Source organism: Molossus molossus, unplaced genomic scaffold (genome assembly GCF_014108415.1).
Source record: "Molossus molossus isolate mMolMol1 unplaced genomic scaffold, mMolMol1.p scaffold_m16_p_18, whole genome shotgun sequence".
In the NCBI taxonomy this organism is placed as follows: domain Eukaryota; kingdom Metazoa; phylum Chordata; class Mammalia; order Chiroptera; family Molossidae; genus Molossus; species Molossus molossus.
The window spans coordinates 5,229,258-5,244,401 of record NW_023425353.1 but is presented as its reverse complement, the minus strand read 5'-3'; the positions used below and the strand labels follow the sequence as shown (position 1 = coordinate 5,244,401).

Genomic DNA, 15,144 nt, shown 5'->3' with positions numbered 1-15,144 from the left:
AATTTCCAAAATATATAAAGTATTCAGACAACTCAACAAAAGGAAGACAAAGAACCCAATCAAAATATGGGCAGAGGATCAAAATAAACACCTCTCCAAATAGGACATACAAATGACCAAGAGACATATGAAAAAATGCTCAACATTGTTAATCATCACAGAGATGCAAATTAAAACGACTTTGAGGTATCACCTCACACCTGCCACAATGGCTGCCACCAACAAATCATCAAAGAGGTGCTGGTGAAGGATGTGGAGAAAAGGGGACTCTAGTGCACTGCTGGTGGGAATGCAGAATGGTGCAGCCACTACGGAAAACAATATGGTGCTTCCTCAAAAAATTAAAAATGGAACTGCCATTTGACCCAGTGATCCCACTTCTAGGAAGCCCGAGAAGCCTAGAACACCAATCAGAAAGAATGTATGTACCCCCATGTTCATAGCAGCACTATTTACAATAGCTAAGATCTGAAAACAGCCCAAGGGTCCATCAGCAGATGAGTGGATAAAAAAGCAGGGTACATATACACAATGGAGTACTATGCAGCTGTAAGAAAGATCTCTTATCCTTTGAGACAACATGGAGAGACCTGGAGAGTATTATCCTAAGTGAAACAAGCCAATTAGAGAAAGACTAATATCAAATGATCTCACTTATTTGTGGAATATGATGAACTAAACAAACTGATGAACAAAATAGACCCAGAGACATAGAAGTAGGGTACAGACTTACAAACCTCAGAAGAGGGGGTGGGTGAGGAGGGAAAAGTTAAACCACAAAACTTATATGCATATATGTATAACCGATGGACATAGACAACAATGCTGGGGAAGGGGTGGGGCTGGGGGGGAAATGGGAGGAGTTTGTCAATGGGAGAAAAAGGAGAAACATCTGTAACAAAAATAAATTAATAAAAATAATTTTAAAATAAATAAATAAAAACAAACAAAAATTAAAATATATATTAAGAAAAAAAGATGCCAACCTGTAATAAATTTTGAGTTTTATGCAGAAAGGAAGAAAAAAGATAGCAAAATCCTAGTTTTGTGGTAGTGACTAGTATTTTCTATAAATGTTCTAGGTGAAAAAGTAATGTGGCCATTTAGCTATGTTGCTTCTGGTGCATTTTCTTTACTCTCTGGTGTATAAAATACATTGATGTCTAGGGCTTTTCTATCCCATATCTCAAATAAATATCACCTCATTAAATACAACACAGTATGTATTTACCTAGCTAATTAGATAAGCCCATATTTGAATATGACTAACAGCAGCAAACAGGCTCACTTCTCAAGAGTCGGTCTCTCATTTGTGGACTTAGTTCAGTTGTATTTACACAGAGTTCAGGCTTTTCTAAAGAAAAATGTTTTTTCACACTGACACCATGGGCAGAAAGATGAAGAAAACATCTTTCTGGAATATATATCATCTAAAAACTGCAAATGGCCACCAGAGTACCCTCTGAGATTCGAATGCATTTTATCTTTAGCTCTTCTGCTCTTATCATTGTTATTTCAAGACGCTCACAATATTCTTTAAAAATTAAGCCATTTCTTAATTTTTAACCTGGCTAGGTGGAAAGCCCTGCCAATTTCTGTTTCTTGTTTTTCAAGACAAAAAGCCATTGCAGCCTGAGCCAGGTAACGAGCTAACAGCAGCCCTTCGAACAGCAGTGCGCTTCTCAGGCACCGACCCCGTCCACACAGTCCGCACGCGCGCCGCTGTCGTGTCCACAGTGGACACAGTGCTGAGCGAGGCCGTGGACGGCCATGTGCAGACAGACCTGTGATCTAGGTCTGCCTCCTCAGCTAGATGCCACTCACACAGGTACAGACACCTGTAGCAGGGTCCTCTACGGAGGGCTTCTCGACCTTGGCACTATTGACATTGGCGCCAACAATTCCTCATTGAGAGAGTGGATCGGGTGCCTTGCCAGGTGTTCAGCAGCCTGGCCTCAACCCAGGAGGTGTCAGAAGCACCTCTACCCTACAGTGACCACCCGGAGTATCTCCAGACTTCGTCAGATGTCACCCTGGTTGGGAAGCATTATTTATGGTTATTAGATATACTCAGCCAAAATGAGAGGCTGAACTAATGCATAGAGACCTCGTTAAACTCCGGCTTGTGACAACTCCTAATCCACATGAACACCATGCCCTCACCGGCCCGCTGTCTTCCCTGCTGCCCCCACGTGGGCAGTTCCCCAAGCCTAAGTTTGGAAACCTGTGCTGACAAGATGACCTGCCAAAATCAGGGACACATTTTTGCTTCTCAGGAACTTGAGGCTATTTTACATGAACTGTTCACAGCAGGTCATTTCCTTTCTTCTTGCGTATCCTGCTTCTCTCGTCTGGAACACAAATTCCCAAGGTAGGAATTAACCCTGAAGTGTGATTTTATCTGAGGCCTCTGATGATATCCGCGGCTCTGTTTCCACCTCCAGCCTTGTCTTCTGCCACTTTCCAGGCAGCCTGAGCTGCCCCCAGACCCCAAGGTTGCCCCACTTGTCCTCACAGGCTTCACGCGGCTGCCCTGCCCGGTCACCTCCTCCTGGAAGTCACACCACTGCTTCCCACAGGCATCACCCGATGCCTTCTCTGCTCTGCCCAGAGCCCTTCGTTTATGAGAACTGAATGGTCTCTCTTTCCTAATAAAGTGCAGGTTCCCTGAAAGCAGGACCTGAGTCTGGTTACTGTCCTTCCTCCGATGTCCAGGTCACCCCAGGCCAAAGGTGCTAATTTAAAAGTTGATGAATGAACCAACATGTGCAAGGTACACATTCAGCTCGCAAAGTGCTTCTGCGAAGTGCACCTTGCTGTCATTCACCTGGAGGAGACTGCTGCGAAAACTCGAAATGGCTTCATGTGTAAGTGGCACAGACACCACATCCAGTGAGAACTCTGGTGGAGACACATCTGTAAGGCAGACCTGTCCCATCAGAGAGCATGGACATCCTCTGCAGCACAAACGGGAACTCTCCGCCCCGACTAAGTGAATTCTGACATCTGAGAAAAGAGATTCAGGCATCATCAAAAGAAAAAACTTTACAAAGAAACTGCCTCCCATTCCTAAGCCTTTGTCTTATTAATCTTTCTTAAAGTCGCTGTTTAGCAAGCATTCACTTTGACAAAATAAATTAAGCTTCATTGTACTACTCATTTATCCCATTTTGTCATAAAACCATTCAGCATTATCTCACAGAGCTGTATGTTGATAAACGTGTAGAATGCAGTTCCCACCACGAACGGCCTTGTAAAGGCCAGGAGAAGATTCAAAGGAACCAACAGTTGTCTGTTTCAGGACCCAAGTAGGCACAGCCTCGGAAAAAACTCCCCATCCCTTCTCCAAAACCCCAAATGTGTATTAAAGACACATTTCAATAATTCGGGGGTATTCATAAGTTAATTATAACAAAAAAAGCTACATGAGGGGAAAAACCGCTCATTTTTCTCCCTGTATAACTAATAAAAGCTGTAATTTTATGGAAAAGCGATGAAAACACCGATACGTATCTGTGGTGTGGATTAACAAAAATACATAAGGATGTTCCAACTTCTATGCCAACATTAATTAGTGCCTGATCCAACGTGTTCTCGCCTTTGTTTTAATTTAAATGTAAATTGAAATGAATTTTATATTTCAGATCCTCTCCATTCTTATTGACAAATAAGATGAGAGAAACACATCAGCAGAAACTAGGCCTTCTCACAAGCCAATTAGCAGCATGATACTGCATAATTATTAAGGGATAAAGATTAAGTAGGTAAAGCTAAAAAGCCCTAATGAAATATATTCAGATAAGGACTAGAAGATTTAGGGAGATGTGAAAACAGATACATATCCTAACTAAAGCCTGAACTGCAACTTCCTAGACCTCCTCAGTGACTCTGACCCAATAAATATTTATTGAACACCAACTGTTTGCCAGGTGTTAGGTGCACCATTATGCAGACAAAATCGCACTCCCATGGTTCAGAGTGTGCATATTCTCTGGCCACAATGTTGCTCTAAAGTTATATTTACCTAAAACGTATCCTGTACTGTCCAGTAGAGGCACATTGAAATTCTTACTAGGTCACATCTCAAATGCTCAATTGGAACTAGTCACATTTCAAATAATCAATAGCCACATGTAGTTGGTCATGACATGTACTGGATACTGGACACACATGCTACATGACATAAGAGTGCAAAGATACACAGAAATAACATTTGCATCATCACAGAAAGTTCTACTGTGTGGACTCTGCTCAGACACCAGATAATTGGTCCCCATCACTTACTGATTGTGTGACACCAGGGAAATCACTTAGTTAGCCTGTGAGTCTATTTTGCCATAGACACAGCCAAGCTTCCCTTCAGTAGAAGAAAGGCTAAATGCATTATGGCCTATCCATTGACTAAAGCAGGTTGGATTAAGAAGTATCCATTGTGGTCCAGCCAGACTGGCTCAGTGGTCCAGCATCTTCCCATGCACCAAGAGGTCACCAGTTTGACCCTTGGTCAGGGTACATGCCTGGGTTGCAAGCTTGATCCCAGTAGGGGTTGTGCAGGAGGCAGCCAATGGATGTTTCTGTCTCATCAATGATTCTATCTCTGTCTTCCTCTCTCTCTAAAAAAAGTAAATAAGAACAAAAAATCTTTAAAACAAAGTATCCAATGTGATACCATTTGTACAATACACATTCATATAAAAATCTACCACATTTTCTACAAACTTATCTTAAACACACAAATATATAAAAAATATATTGACCAAACAGATAAATGGAGTAATCCCTAGGATGGTGGCCAAAGGGAATTTTGTGAAAATATAAAACAAGCTAGTTTAGGGTAAGGTATTATTTCCTTTACTAATAGAAAGATGCTAATAGTAATTGCTGGCCTAGTCCTACTTTCCAGGTACCAATGAAAGGACTTTGAATATTGCCCGGGCCAGAGGGCTCCGTGAGTTGGGGCATTGTCCCATACACCAAAAGGTGGTGGGTTTGTTTCCTGATCAGGGCACATACCTGGGTTGCAGGTTCAGTCCCCCTGGGGCACATGCGGGAGGCAGCAGGCTGGTATTTCCCTCTCACATGGATGTTACCCTCTCACTCTCTCCCCCCCTTCCTCTCGCTCTAAAATCAATAAACATATCCTTGAGTGAGGATATTTTTAAAAGTACTTTGACTATTGTAAAACATGATTTAGATATAAGACTTAATATATAAAAATTCGAGGCTAAACAGAGTATAAATATAGTTTATGTCATGATTCATAAGTTTCTGTAGAAGTTTAAAAATCTCCAAAGGCAAGCAAACACAGTTGTTACCTTTAGAAAACAATCTGTGATTGGGAAAGATGAATCAATTCTTGGCTGGGTTAAAACTCATTTGAGCACCAGCCAGTGAGGGGAGATGGAGACAAGACCCAGTTCCTGTCTTCCAGCAACTCCGGACTCAAGGGAAGGCACACGTTCAACAAGCTTCTCCATCAGCCTGGGATGCCTGCCATGAACCAGAAGTAGAGGGAGATGCAGGAACACACGGGAGATTTGAAGGGAGAGGGGGACTTTGGCGTGTGTTGCGGGGAAGAGGGTTCTACTGAGGGTGAAGTGCTGACATGAAGGGGAGGGCAGGGTTCCAGCCGGGAAGGGGCAAGAAGGTGAAAGAGAAGTGAGCTGGGTCATTACACAGGGCTTCATTACCCATGGAAAAGACCTTAGATTTTATTTTTAAAACAGAAGTCACCAAACTGTGGTTTCAAGAAGGACAGTGACGTGATCGGTTCTGTTTTTCTAGTAGCATCTTTCTTGCTGCAGGGTGGGAATGCAACTCGGAGCAGGAAGCTCAGCACGACGCAGTGCTGGGCCCTGGAACGTGGGGAACAGCAGGTGGAGAAATACAGACTGGTTGGAGAGAGCAAGGAGACAGACGGCTACGACTTGGCTTCAACTGATGTAGAAAATATATAGTAAACTGTCCCATTAGGGGTCCAGGAACTTAGAATTTTTTAACGTTAAAGATATTTATCTTTTTTACAGATACACAATGCTTTACCTATAATCCCTCAAATACAAAAAACTCAGAAAATGAAAAGGATTTCCATAAGATGGCAGAAAAACCTGACTTGAATTAACATGAGGTTCTTCATCCTGCCTTGCCCCATTCTGCATGAATATTCATATATCTCCCAGTAGAGAGATTAATATCTGTGATCATGCGGTGCAACTGGAGAGGACGGGGGTTTGTAAGGTAATAGATGGTGTATGCTCTGTGTTACACCTTCATAAAACCTGACAAACTCTGAATTCAGCAACACATTTGGCCCCCAGGGTTTCTGATGAGGAAATGCAGGTGGGAGGTTTCCCACATTCACTCTCCAGTTTTAGAATGACTGAGACTATGCTGATACAATACTACTGGTGATCAAACAGCCCATTAAGATGTGCTTGGTAGGAGAGATGTGATGTGCATAAATCAGCTATTATTTTCAACAGTGCAATAAGGTCTGCAGTTAAGAGTGTGTGTGTGTGTGTGTGTGTGTGTGCATATGCACCCGTGTTGTATGTAACAGTCGACCTTTAGACACGCATCAGATAAGACTGGAAGAGTTCATTTTCAGGGAGGTTCCATGCCACTGTAGAGAAACTGTCACAAGGCTTAACCTCACATATCTGTCTCCTGGGGACTAATAGTTGTTTCTAACAAGCTATCTGCTGAAAAAAGGCAGGGACATCAAAAGGGATCAATCCCAGGCCTCCACCTACAACCATTCTTTTTTTTTAACCATTGGCACAGTACTCTGGGAGAAGATTTGGAGACAACAAATGAATAATACATGATCCCAAACTACTCTTTGAGAAGTTGCACCAAAGAATATGTTTATAATGTTTGTTAAAATAATAATAAACTAGAAATTATAAAAATATTTGTCTACGACATCACACATGAGGTGAGAAAACCCGGCTGAGCCCGGGGTGTGAGAGCAGGAAGAAGACTGTGTCTAAGGAAGCAGATGCGGTGCCGGGTGACCTCTGGAGAGACAGCTGGCTCAGAAGAAATCAAAGCAACGTCTTCCCGACTGTCCAGTAATGGAGCTCCACATTGCTACCTCGTAAGAGACATCATTAATAACTGACCTTACTCATTAGGAAATTTGGGAGCTGTACTGATGTCCATTTTTGGAATGACATCGACCTAGAATAAACCTACTTTTCTTTGCATTGCAGACAGCAAAGCTGGGAGATTCTTGGCAGTTGTAGGCCCTTCTGCAATGTTAGAGAAACTGACTAGAAAGGTCTTACCTTCAACACAAGAAGGCCGAGCCCGAGTTGTGCCAGCAACCTGTCCATGGAAGCAAGAACACTTGACCGTTTGTGATCGCTCTTCTATGTGGTTCCTGTTACAGCACCTGTGCACAGCAACCACCTCACAGGTCCCCTGCTTGGCATGGTGCTGACCTGGGAGGTAACGGGGAGAGAACAGACCCGGTGCAGTTACGAGCAAACAACATCGCCAAGAACATGAATCATGCTATGGCTACCCTTTCCAACTTCTTGTGCTACCTAGGAATCTTTGCAACTTTTTACTTGGTTGAGATTTCAAATGTATGTAAAGGTGTCAGAGGACAGTGCAGGTCAAGGTGACAGAGAAGGAACACCCTGGGCTCACCTCCTCCCACCAACACACCAAAACTACAACTCAACACAAAGCAAGTATCTCTGAGAATGACCTCTAGACCAGCAGAAAAGATTCTCTACAGCTGAGAATATAAAGAAAAAGCCGCATGGAGATGGGCATGGGGGCAATGGAGCGGCATTCCGCAATGGGAGGGGTGTCACAACCCTGCAGGCCCCTTGAAGGGTGAGGCATCCGACCCACCTCAGGCTCCCCAGCCCAGGGACCTGCTCCGGGAAGAGGGGTCCCTAACTCCTGGTTGTGAGAACAGCAAACTGAGGGGCTCTGGGAAAGTGAGCGTCTCCCATATGGGGCTTGTGCACAAACTCACTCACTCTGAGAGACAGCAGTGTGAGAGGCACCTGGGTCACACGTGAGAGAGAGACATCGACCATACTGACGAATTTCGGAGCGTCTGCTGGAGGGGCCTGGTGGGCCTCTGGGAATGGAGGCCATAGTGAGGAATGGCGGCTTTGCTGGCTCGCCTTCTGTCTAGCCTGCCTGAGCTGTGGCCGCCATATCTTGTGCTCTGCATTAAACTGCTAAGCATTCCACCCACCCAGCCTTCCCCGATGACCCACCAGCCCAACCACCTTCCAAAGCAGGACTCTGCTCCCCACCCCAGACCCCAAAGGCAGCCCAATGGGCCTTGAAAGTGGGGCCCTGCCACCAGCACTAAACAGATGGCCCTGGCAAGAGCAGAGGAGGGGAGAGCCACGCCCCTCTGCCACGGGAGACTCTCTGGTAACACAACCAGTATAGAAAGAGTCTGGTGTTTCCTCAGAAACTAAAGGCAAAACGACCTTGTGATCTAGCAATTCTACTTCTGGAGATATATATGTATATATATATATATACACACACGAATTGAGAACTGAGATCAGGGTCTCAAGAGGCATTTGCACACACATGTCCACAGCAGCAGTGTTCACAAAAGCTACCTGGATAAACATGTGATAAAAGAATTTAGGAAAATCTAAAGCAGGATCCAAGACAGGCCATTCCTTTGGTAAAGCAACTAGCAACAGCTTGGGTGGGCCTGAAAGCTGGGTGGGGCGGGGCCTCAGGGAATCACCAGGGCGGGGCAAACAGTGTGAGCCAGGTTGCTGGAGTCCCAGGTATGGCTGCAGTCTGCAGGCCTCATGGGGGAAGGGTTCACCAAAGCAAAAAAGGCCTCTGACAGCACATCTGTCCAGGAGAAAGCTGAGGCTCCTCTTAAAGGTGCCTGGGCACCTCCAAGCCCAGCACAAAAAACAGCCATCTGCAGACTGCTTTGTAGCTTATTCCGGGTGGCTCCAGGTACAACACAGGCAGTGGCTGACCTTGCCCCCAGAGCCAGCACACCCAGTGGACGGCTTCAGACAACACTGAAGCACCATCACCCTCGGTCCAATGCCAAACAGCTCAGTTCTTCCCCGTATGTCTCTGGTGCCCCTCAAGCTGCCTCCCCTCCAAGCTCAGAATGAGCGAGTCCGAGTAAGTCCATGCACAGACCCTTTAAGAGGAGCTGCCTGGGGCTCCTGCAGCCTCAACCTCCCTCAGCCTCAGTTCCCACTGGTTTTACAGCCAGAAGTGATAGGGATTCTCTTCCTGGCACTGGTACCCTGAGCTGGGGGCCTGGTGTGGGACAGGGACCCCTCACATCACAGAGAGGACCTTCCCAGCTGAGGTGTCCTCCTGATTTTATCTGCCACATGTGGGGGGGGGGGCCCAGCCCGTCTGCCTCTGCCCCTCCCACCAGTCTCCATGTGGCTGCTTCTTTAATTCCGAAGTTGTAGGACTTCCTTCCATTCAGCTCGCTGTCTGGTGGTTCTGAAGGATGGATGTTCTGTAGTTTAGTTGTCATTTTGACGTGGTTGTGGAGGAGGCAATGCCGCATTTGCCTACCCGGCATCTTTCCTTTAGCATTCTTTAAGCAGAAACTAGCCCTCAGCTTTTATCATTCTTTTTTTTTCTTTTATCCTCATCCAAGGACAGTTTTGCATTTATCTTCAGATAGAGATGGAGGGAGAGAGAGAAACATTGATGTCAGAGAGACACACTAATTGGTTGCCAACCACATGACCCTAACCGGGGCTGGGGACAAACTGCAACTGAGGTACGTGCCCTTAGCGGGAACCGAACCCGTGTCTCTCTGGTCCTCAGGCTGAAGCTCTAACTGCTGAGCCAAATCCACCAGGGCACTTTTATCATTCTTAACCTTGACATTTTAAAATATTACATACCAGTTATTTTGTAGAATGTCTTGCCATTTGGTTTTGTCTGGCATTTCCTCTTGTTTAGATTCGAGCAGTGCATTTTATCAGAACACCCAGGAGTGACACCGTTACTTGCCCTGGTATTGGTCCTATTTCCTTAAGCACATGGTTAAGATGGTGTCTGACCAGTTTCTCCATTTGCAAAGGTACTATATTTTAACTTATAATTTAAAAGCATTTTAGGGGAAAATATGAGGGTATGTAAATATCCCATTCATCAAACCCTTATTCACTATTTTTAGCATCCATTAATGATTTCCACCTGAATCAATTATAAATATGATAGTTGCAAAATCAATTCTACATTAATGTTCAAATGATCTCAGCTCTAGACAGAAGACCCTTCAAACTGGCAGCAGGTCATTTTGAAATATTCCCATTATTCTCTGAGACCTCACTAATTTTCTGGCTTAAAAGATGTGCTAGGCTGACCTCATCTTTTCCTGGCCACCATCATTTTTCTCCATGGAGCTCTGACTTTTTGTGGGACATTAGATTAGAAACCAAGACCTTGGCACATAGGTTTACTCACTGCTACCAGAGAGTGATGTGAGCTGAAAGGCAGATGGAGAATTGTGTGTGTGTGTGTGTGTACACAGCATGAGTTCACACTGATATCTCCAATTCCAAGACTCTCACTACTCTCTCCACAATTCTCTAATTTTAACTCCCATCACCAATAATGAGAAAGCTGACTTCCATAATCCTATGTCCCAATACATTTTATTAGTTAGAGTCTTTTGTTATAACAACAGACACTGATCTGAACTAAATTAATCCAAACAGAATTTATTGAAATATTATCAGATGATTGAAGAACCAAGAGGGAACTTAACTTTTTTATTATTATTATTAACTTATTTTTGTTGCATATGTTTCTCCTTTTTCCCCCATTGACGCCCTCCTCTGGATCCCCCCCACCCCCGCATTGTTGTCTATGCCCATTATGAATATATGCATGTAAGTTCTTTGGTTTATCTCCACCCCCCAGCCTCCATCTTCTGAGGTTTGTCAGTCTGAGCCCTACTTCTATGGCTCTGGGTCTATTTTGTTTATTATATTCCACAAATAAATGAGATCATGTGACACTTGTCTTTCTCAGATCAGCTTATTTCAATTAGTATAATACTCTCCAGGTCCTTCCATGTCATCTTACAGTATAAGAGATCTTTCTTGCTCACAGCTGCAGTGTTCCATGGTGTACATGTACCACAGCTTCTGTATCCACTCATCTACTGATGGACACTTGGGCTGTTTCCAGAACTTAGCTATTGTAAATAGTGCTGCTGTGAACATAGGGGTACATATATTCTTTCTGATTGGTGTTTCAGGCTTCTTAGTATATATTCCTAGAAGTGGGATCACTGGGTCAAATGGCAGCTTAATTTTCAGTTTTTTGAGGAAGCACCATATTGTTTTCCATAGTGGCTGCATCAGTCTGCATTCCCACCAGAAGTGTACTAGAGTCTCCTTTTCTCCACACCCTCGCCAGCAGTTGTTGTTTGATGATTTGTTGATGGCAGCCATTCTGACAGGTGTGATACCTCAAAGTCATTTTAATTTGCGTCTCTCTGATGATTAGTGATGTTGAGCATTTGTCTTGGTCATTTCTATGTCCTGTTTGGAGAGGTCTATTTAGATCCTCTGCCCTTTTTTAATTGGACTGTTTGTCTTCCTTTTGTTGAGTTGTATGAGCACTCTATATATTTGGAAATTAAACCCTTATCTGATGTATCATTGGCATTTCTCCTCTCCTTTATAGTGGGTTCTCTTTCCATTTTGATGGTTGTTTCTTTTGCTGTGCAGAAGCGTTTTACTTTAATGTAGTCCCATGTGTTCATTTTTTCCTTTGTTTCTCTTGCCTTAGGGGTTGTATCAGTGAAAATTCTGCTGTGTGTGATGTCTGAAATTTTGTTGCCTACATTTTCTTCTAGGATTTTTATGGATTCACAAGTCACATTTAAGTCTTTAATCAACTTTGAGTTTATTCTTGTGTATGGTGTAAGTTGGTGGTCTAGCTTCACTATTTTGCATGCAGCTGTCCAATTTTTCAAACACCATTTATTGAAGAGGCTGTCTGGACTCCACTGTATGCTCTTGCCACCTTTGTCAAATATTAATTGAGCATATTGTCTTGGGTCAACTTCTAGGTTCTCTGTTCTGTTCCATTGATCTATATGCCTGTTCTCATGCCAGTACCAGACTGTTTTTATTACAGTAGCTTTGTAGTATAACCTGCTATCCGGTATTGTGATCCCTCCTACTTTGTTCTTCTTTTTCCAGACTGCTGTGCCTATTCAGGGTCTTTTTTGGTCCCATATAAATTTTTGGAGTATTTGTTCTTGTTCCATGAAATATGTCATTGGTATTTTAATGAGGATTGCATTGAATCTATAGATTGCTTTGGGTAGTATGGCCATTTTAATGAGGTTAATTATTTAAATCCATGAACAAGGTATATGCTTCCACTTTTTTTATATCTTCTCTATTTTTTTTTCCAATGTTGTATAGTTTTCTGAGAACAGGTCCTTTACTTCTTTGGTTAAGTTTATTCCTAGATATCTTAATTTTTTTGACGCAATGGTAAATGGGATTGTTTTAGTTTCTCTTTCTGTAAGTTCATTATTGGTGTATAAGAATGTCATCGATTTCTTGATGTTAATTTTATATCCTGTTACTTTGCCAAATTCATTTTTTAGCTCTAGATTTTTGATGGAGTCTTTAGGGTTTTCTATGTACAATATCATGTCATCTGCAAATAATGACAGTTTCACTTCCTCCTTTCCAATGTGCATCCTTTTATTTTTTCTTCATGTCTAATTGCTGTGGCTAAGACTTCCAGAACTATGTTAAATAAGAGTGGCAAAAATGGGCATCCCTGTCTTGTTCCTGTTCTTAAAAAAAATGCTTTTAGTTTTTGCCCAATTAGTATGATGCTGGCTATAGGTTTTTCATATATGGCCTTTATTATGTTGAGATATGGTCCCTCTATTCCCACATTGCTGAGCATTTTTATCGGAAATGGGTGCTGGATTTCGTTGAAAGATTTTTCAGTGTCTATTGATATGATCATATTATTTTTATTGCTAATTTTGTTTATGTGGTGTATCACATTTATTGACTTTCTGATGAATCCCACTTGGTCATGTTGAATAAATTTTTTCATATATTGCTGGATCTCATTTGCTAATATTTTTGTAAAGAATTTTGGCATCTATTTTCATCAGGGATATTGGCCTATAGTTTTCTTTCTTTGTAGTGTCATTATCTGGTTTTGGAATTAGAATTATGCTGGCCTCATAAAATGAGTTTGGAAGTCTTCCTTCTTCTTGACTTTTTGCAATAGTTTGAGGAGAATGACTGTTACTTCTTGTTTGACTGTTCAGTAAAACTCCCTTGTGAAGCTGTCCAGGTCCCGGGTTTTGTTTGCTGGGAGTTTCCTGATTACATCTTCAACTTCCTTAGTTGTTACTGGTGTGTTCAAGTTTTCTATCTCTTTCTGGTTCAATTTTAGGAGACTGTGTGAGTCTAGAAATTTTTCCATTTTGCCTAGATTGTCCAATTTGTTGGCATATCATTGTTCATAGTATTTTTTAACAATCCTTTGTCAGTTGTTACTTTTCCTCTTTCATTTCTGATTTTGTTTATTTGGGTCCTATCTTTTTGTTTATTGGTGAGTGTGGCTAAGGTTCCACCAATCTTGTTTATCTTTTCAAACAACCAGAATTTTTATTTATTTCTGCTCTGATGTTTACTATTTCTTTCCTTCTAATTTGGAGTTTTTCTTTTTGTTTACATTCTAGTTTTTTAAGTTGTAGGGTTAAAACGTCAATTATAAATTGTTCTTGTTTTTTGAGGAAGGCCTGTAGTGCTATGAACTTTCCTCTCAGGACTGCATTTCCTGCATCCCATAGATTTTGTGTTGTTGTGTGTTCATTTTCATTGGTTTCCAGGAAGTTTTTAATTTCTTCCTTGATCTACTTGGTAATCCATTCATTGTTTAATGACATGCTGTTTAGCCTCTATGTGTTTGAATGTTTTTGTTGAAATTGATTTCCAGTTTCATTCCATTGTGATCTGAGAAGATGCTGGATATGATTTCAATCTTCTTGAACTTGTAGAGACTTAGTTTTTGTCCTAATATGTGGTCTCTCTTTGAGAATGTCCTATGTGCACTTGAGAAGAATGTGAATTCTGTAGCTTTGGGGTATAATTCGCTGTAGATATGTGTTAAATCCATTTGATCTAGTGCATCCTTTAGAGTCTCTGTTTCCCTGTTAATTTTTGGTCTAGAGCAGTGTTTCTCAACCCTCCTAATGCCACGACCCTTTAATACAGTTCCTCATGTTGTATGTGGGCCTATCTGCATGTGGGCAGACTTGCCTGGAAATGGATAGAGGAGCAGTGTCTCGATTGTTAAGACCTTCAGAAATATGTATTTTCCAATGGTCTTAGGTAACCCCTCATGAAAGGGTCGTTTGACCCCCAAAGGGGTCGTGACCCACAGGTTGAGAACCACTGGTTTAGAGGATCTATCCAGGGATGTCAGCATGGTGTTGAAGTCCCCTAAAATTGTATTTTTGCTGTAAATTTCTCCTTTGAAGTCCTCCAGAAGTTTTTAAATGTATTTTGGTGCTCCTATATTGGGTGCATATATGTTTACCAAGGTTATATCTTCATGTTGGATAGATCTTTTCAATATTATGTAGTGGCCTTCTCTGTCCCTATTTATGGCCTTCATTTTGAAGTCTATTTCATCAGATATGAGTATTGCTACCACAGCTTTTTTTTCCCTTTCTGTTTGCTTGGAAAAACTTTTTCCATCCCTTCACTTTCAACCTATGTGATTCTTTTGTTGTGAGGTGAGTCTCTTGTAAACAACATATATATGAGTCATGTTTTCTTATCCATTCAGCTACTCTGTGTCTTTTGATTGGAGTGTTTAATAAGGTTACTATTGATATGTACTTATTTACTGCCATTTTTGTTCATTATAGTTATGTTTCTCTTCCTATTTCTTCTGCTTATTACAGCAGTCCTTTTAACATTTCTTGCAGTGCTGGTTTGGTGCTAATATATTCCCTTCACTGTTTTTTGACTGAGAATCTCTTTATTTGACCTTCTATTTTGAATGATAGCCTTACTGGATAGAGTATTCTTGGATTCAGATCCTTGGTTTACTTTACCTTGATTACTTCATGCCACTCCCTCTGGCCTGTAGTGT

At 42.1% G+C, this 15,144-nt stretch overlaps 1 protein-coding gene across 1 annotated transcript in view; it reads right to left on the bottom strand.

Annotated features, from left to right (window-relative positions):
* The window catches only part of TAFA4 (TAFA chemokine like family member 4), a 172,761-nt gene that overhangs the window by 13,697 nt on the left and 143,920 nt on the right, over positions 1–15,144 (bottom strand). Inside the window, exon 3 of the mRNA XM_036267438.1 lies at positions 7,290–7,445. Within this exon, the coding sequence (XP_036123331.1) occupies positions 7,290–7,445 (156 nt within the window). The remainder of the gene's footprint in view (positions 1–7,289; positions 7,446–15,144) is intronic.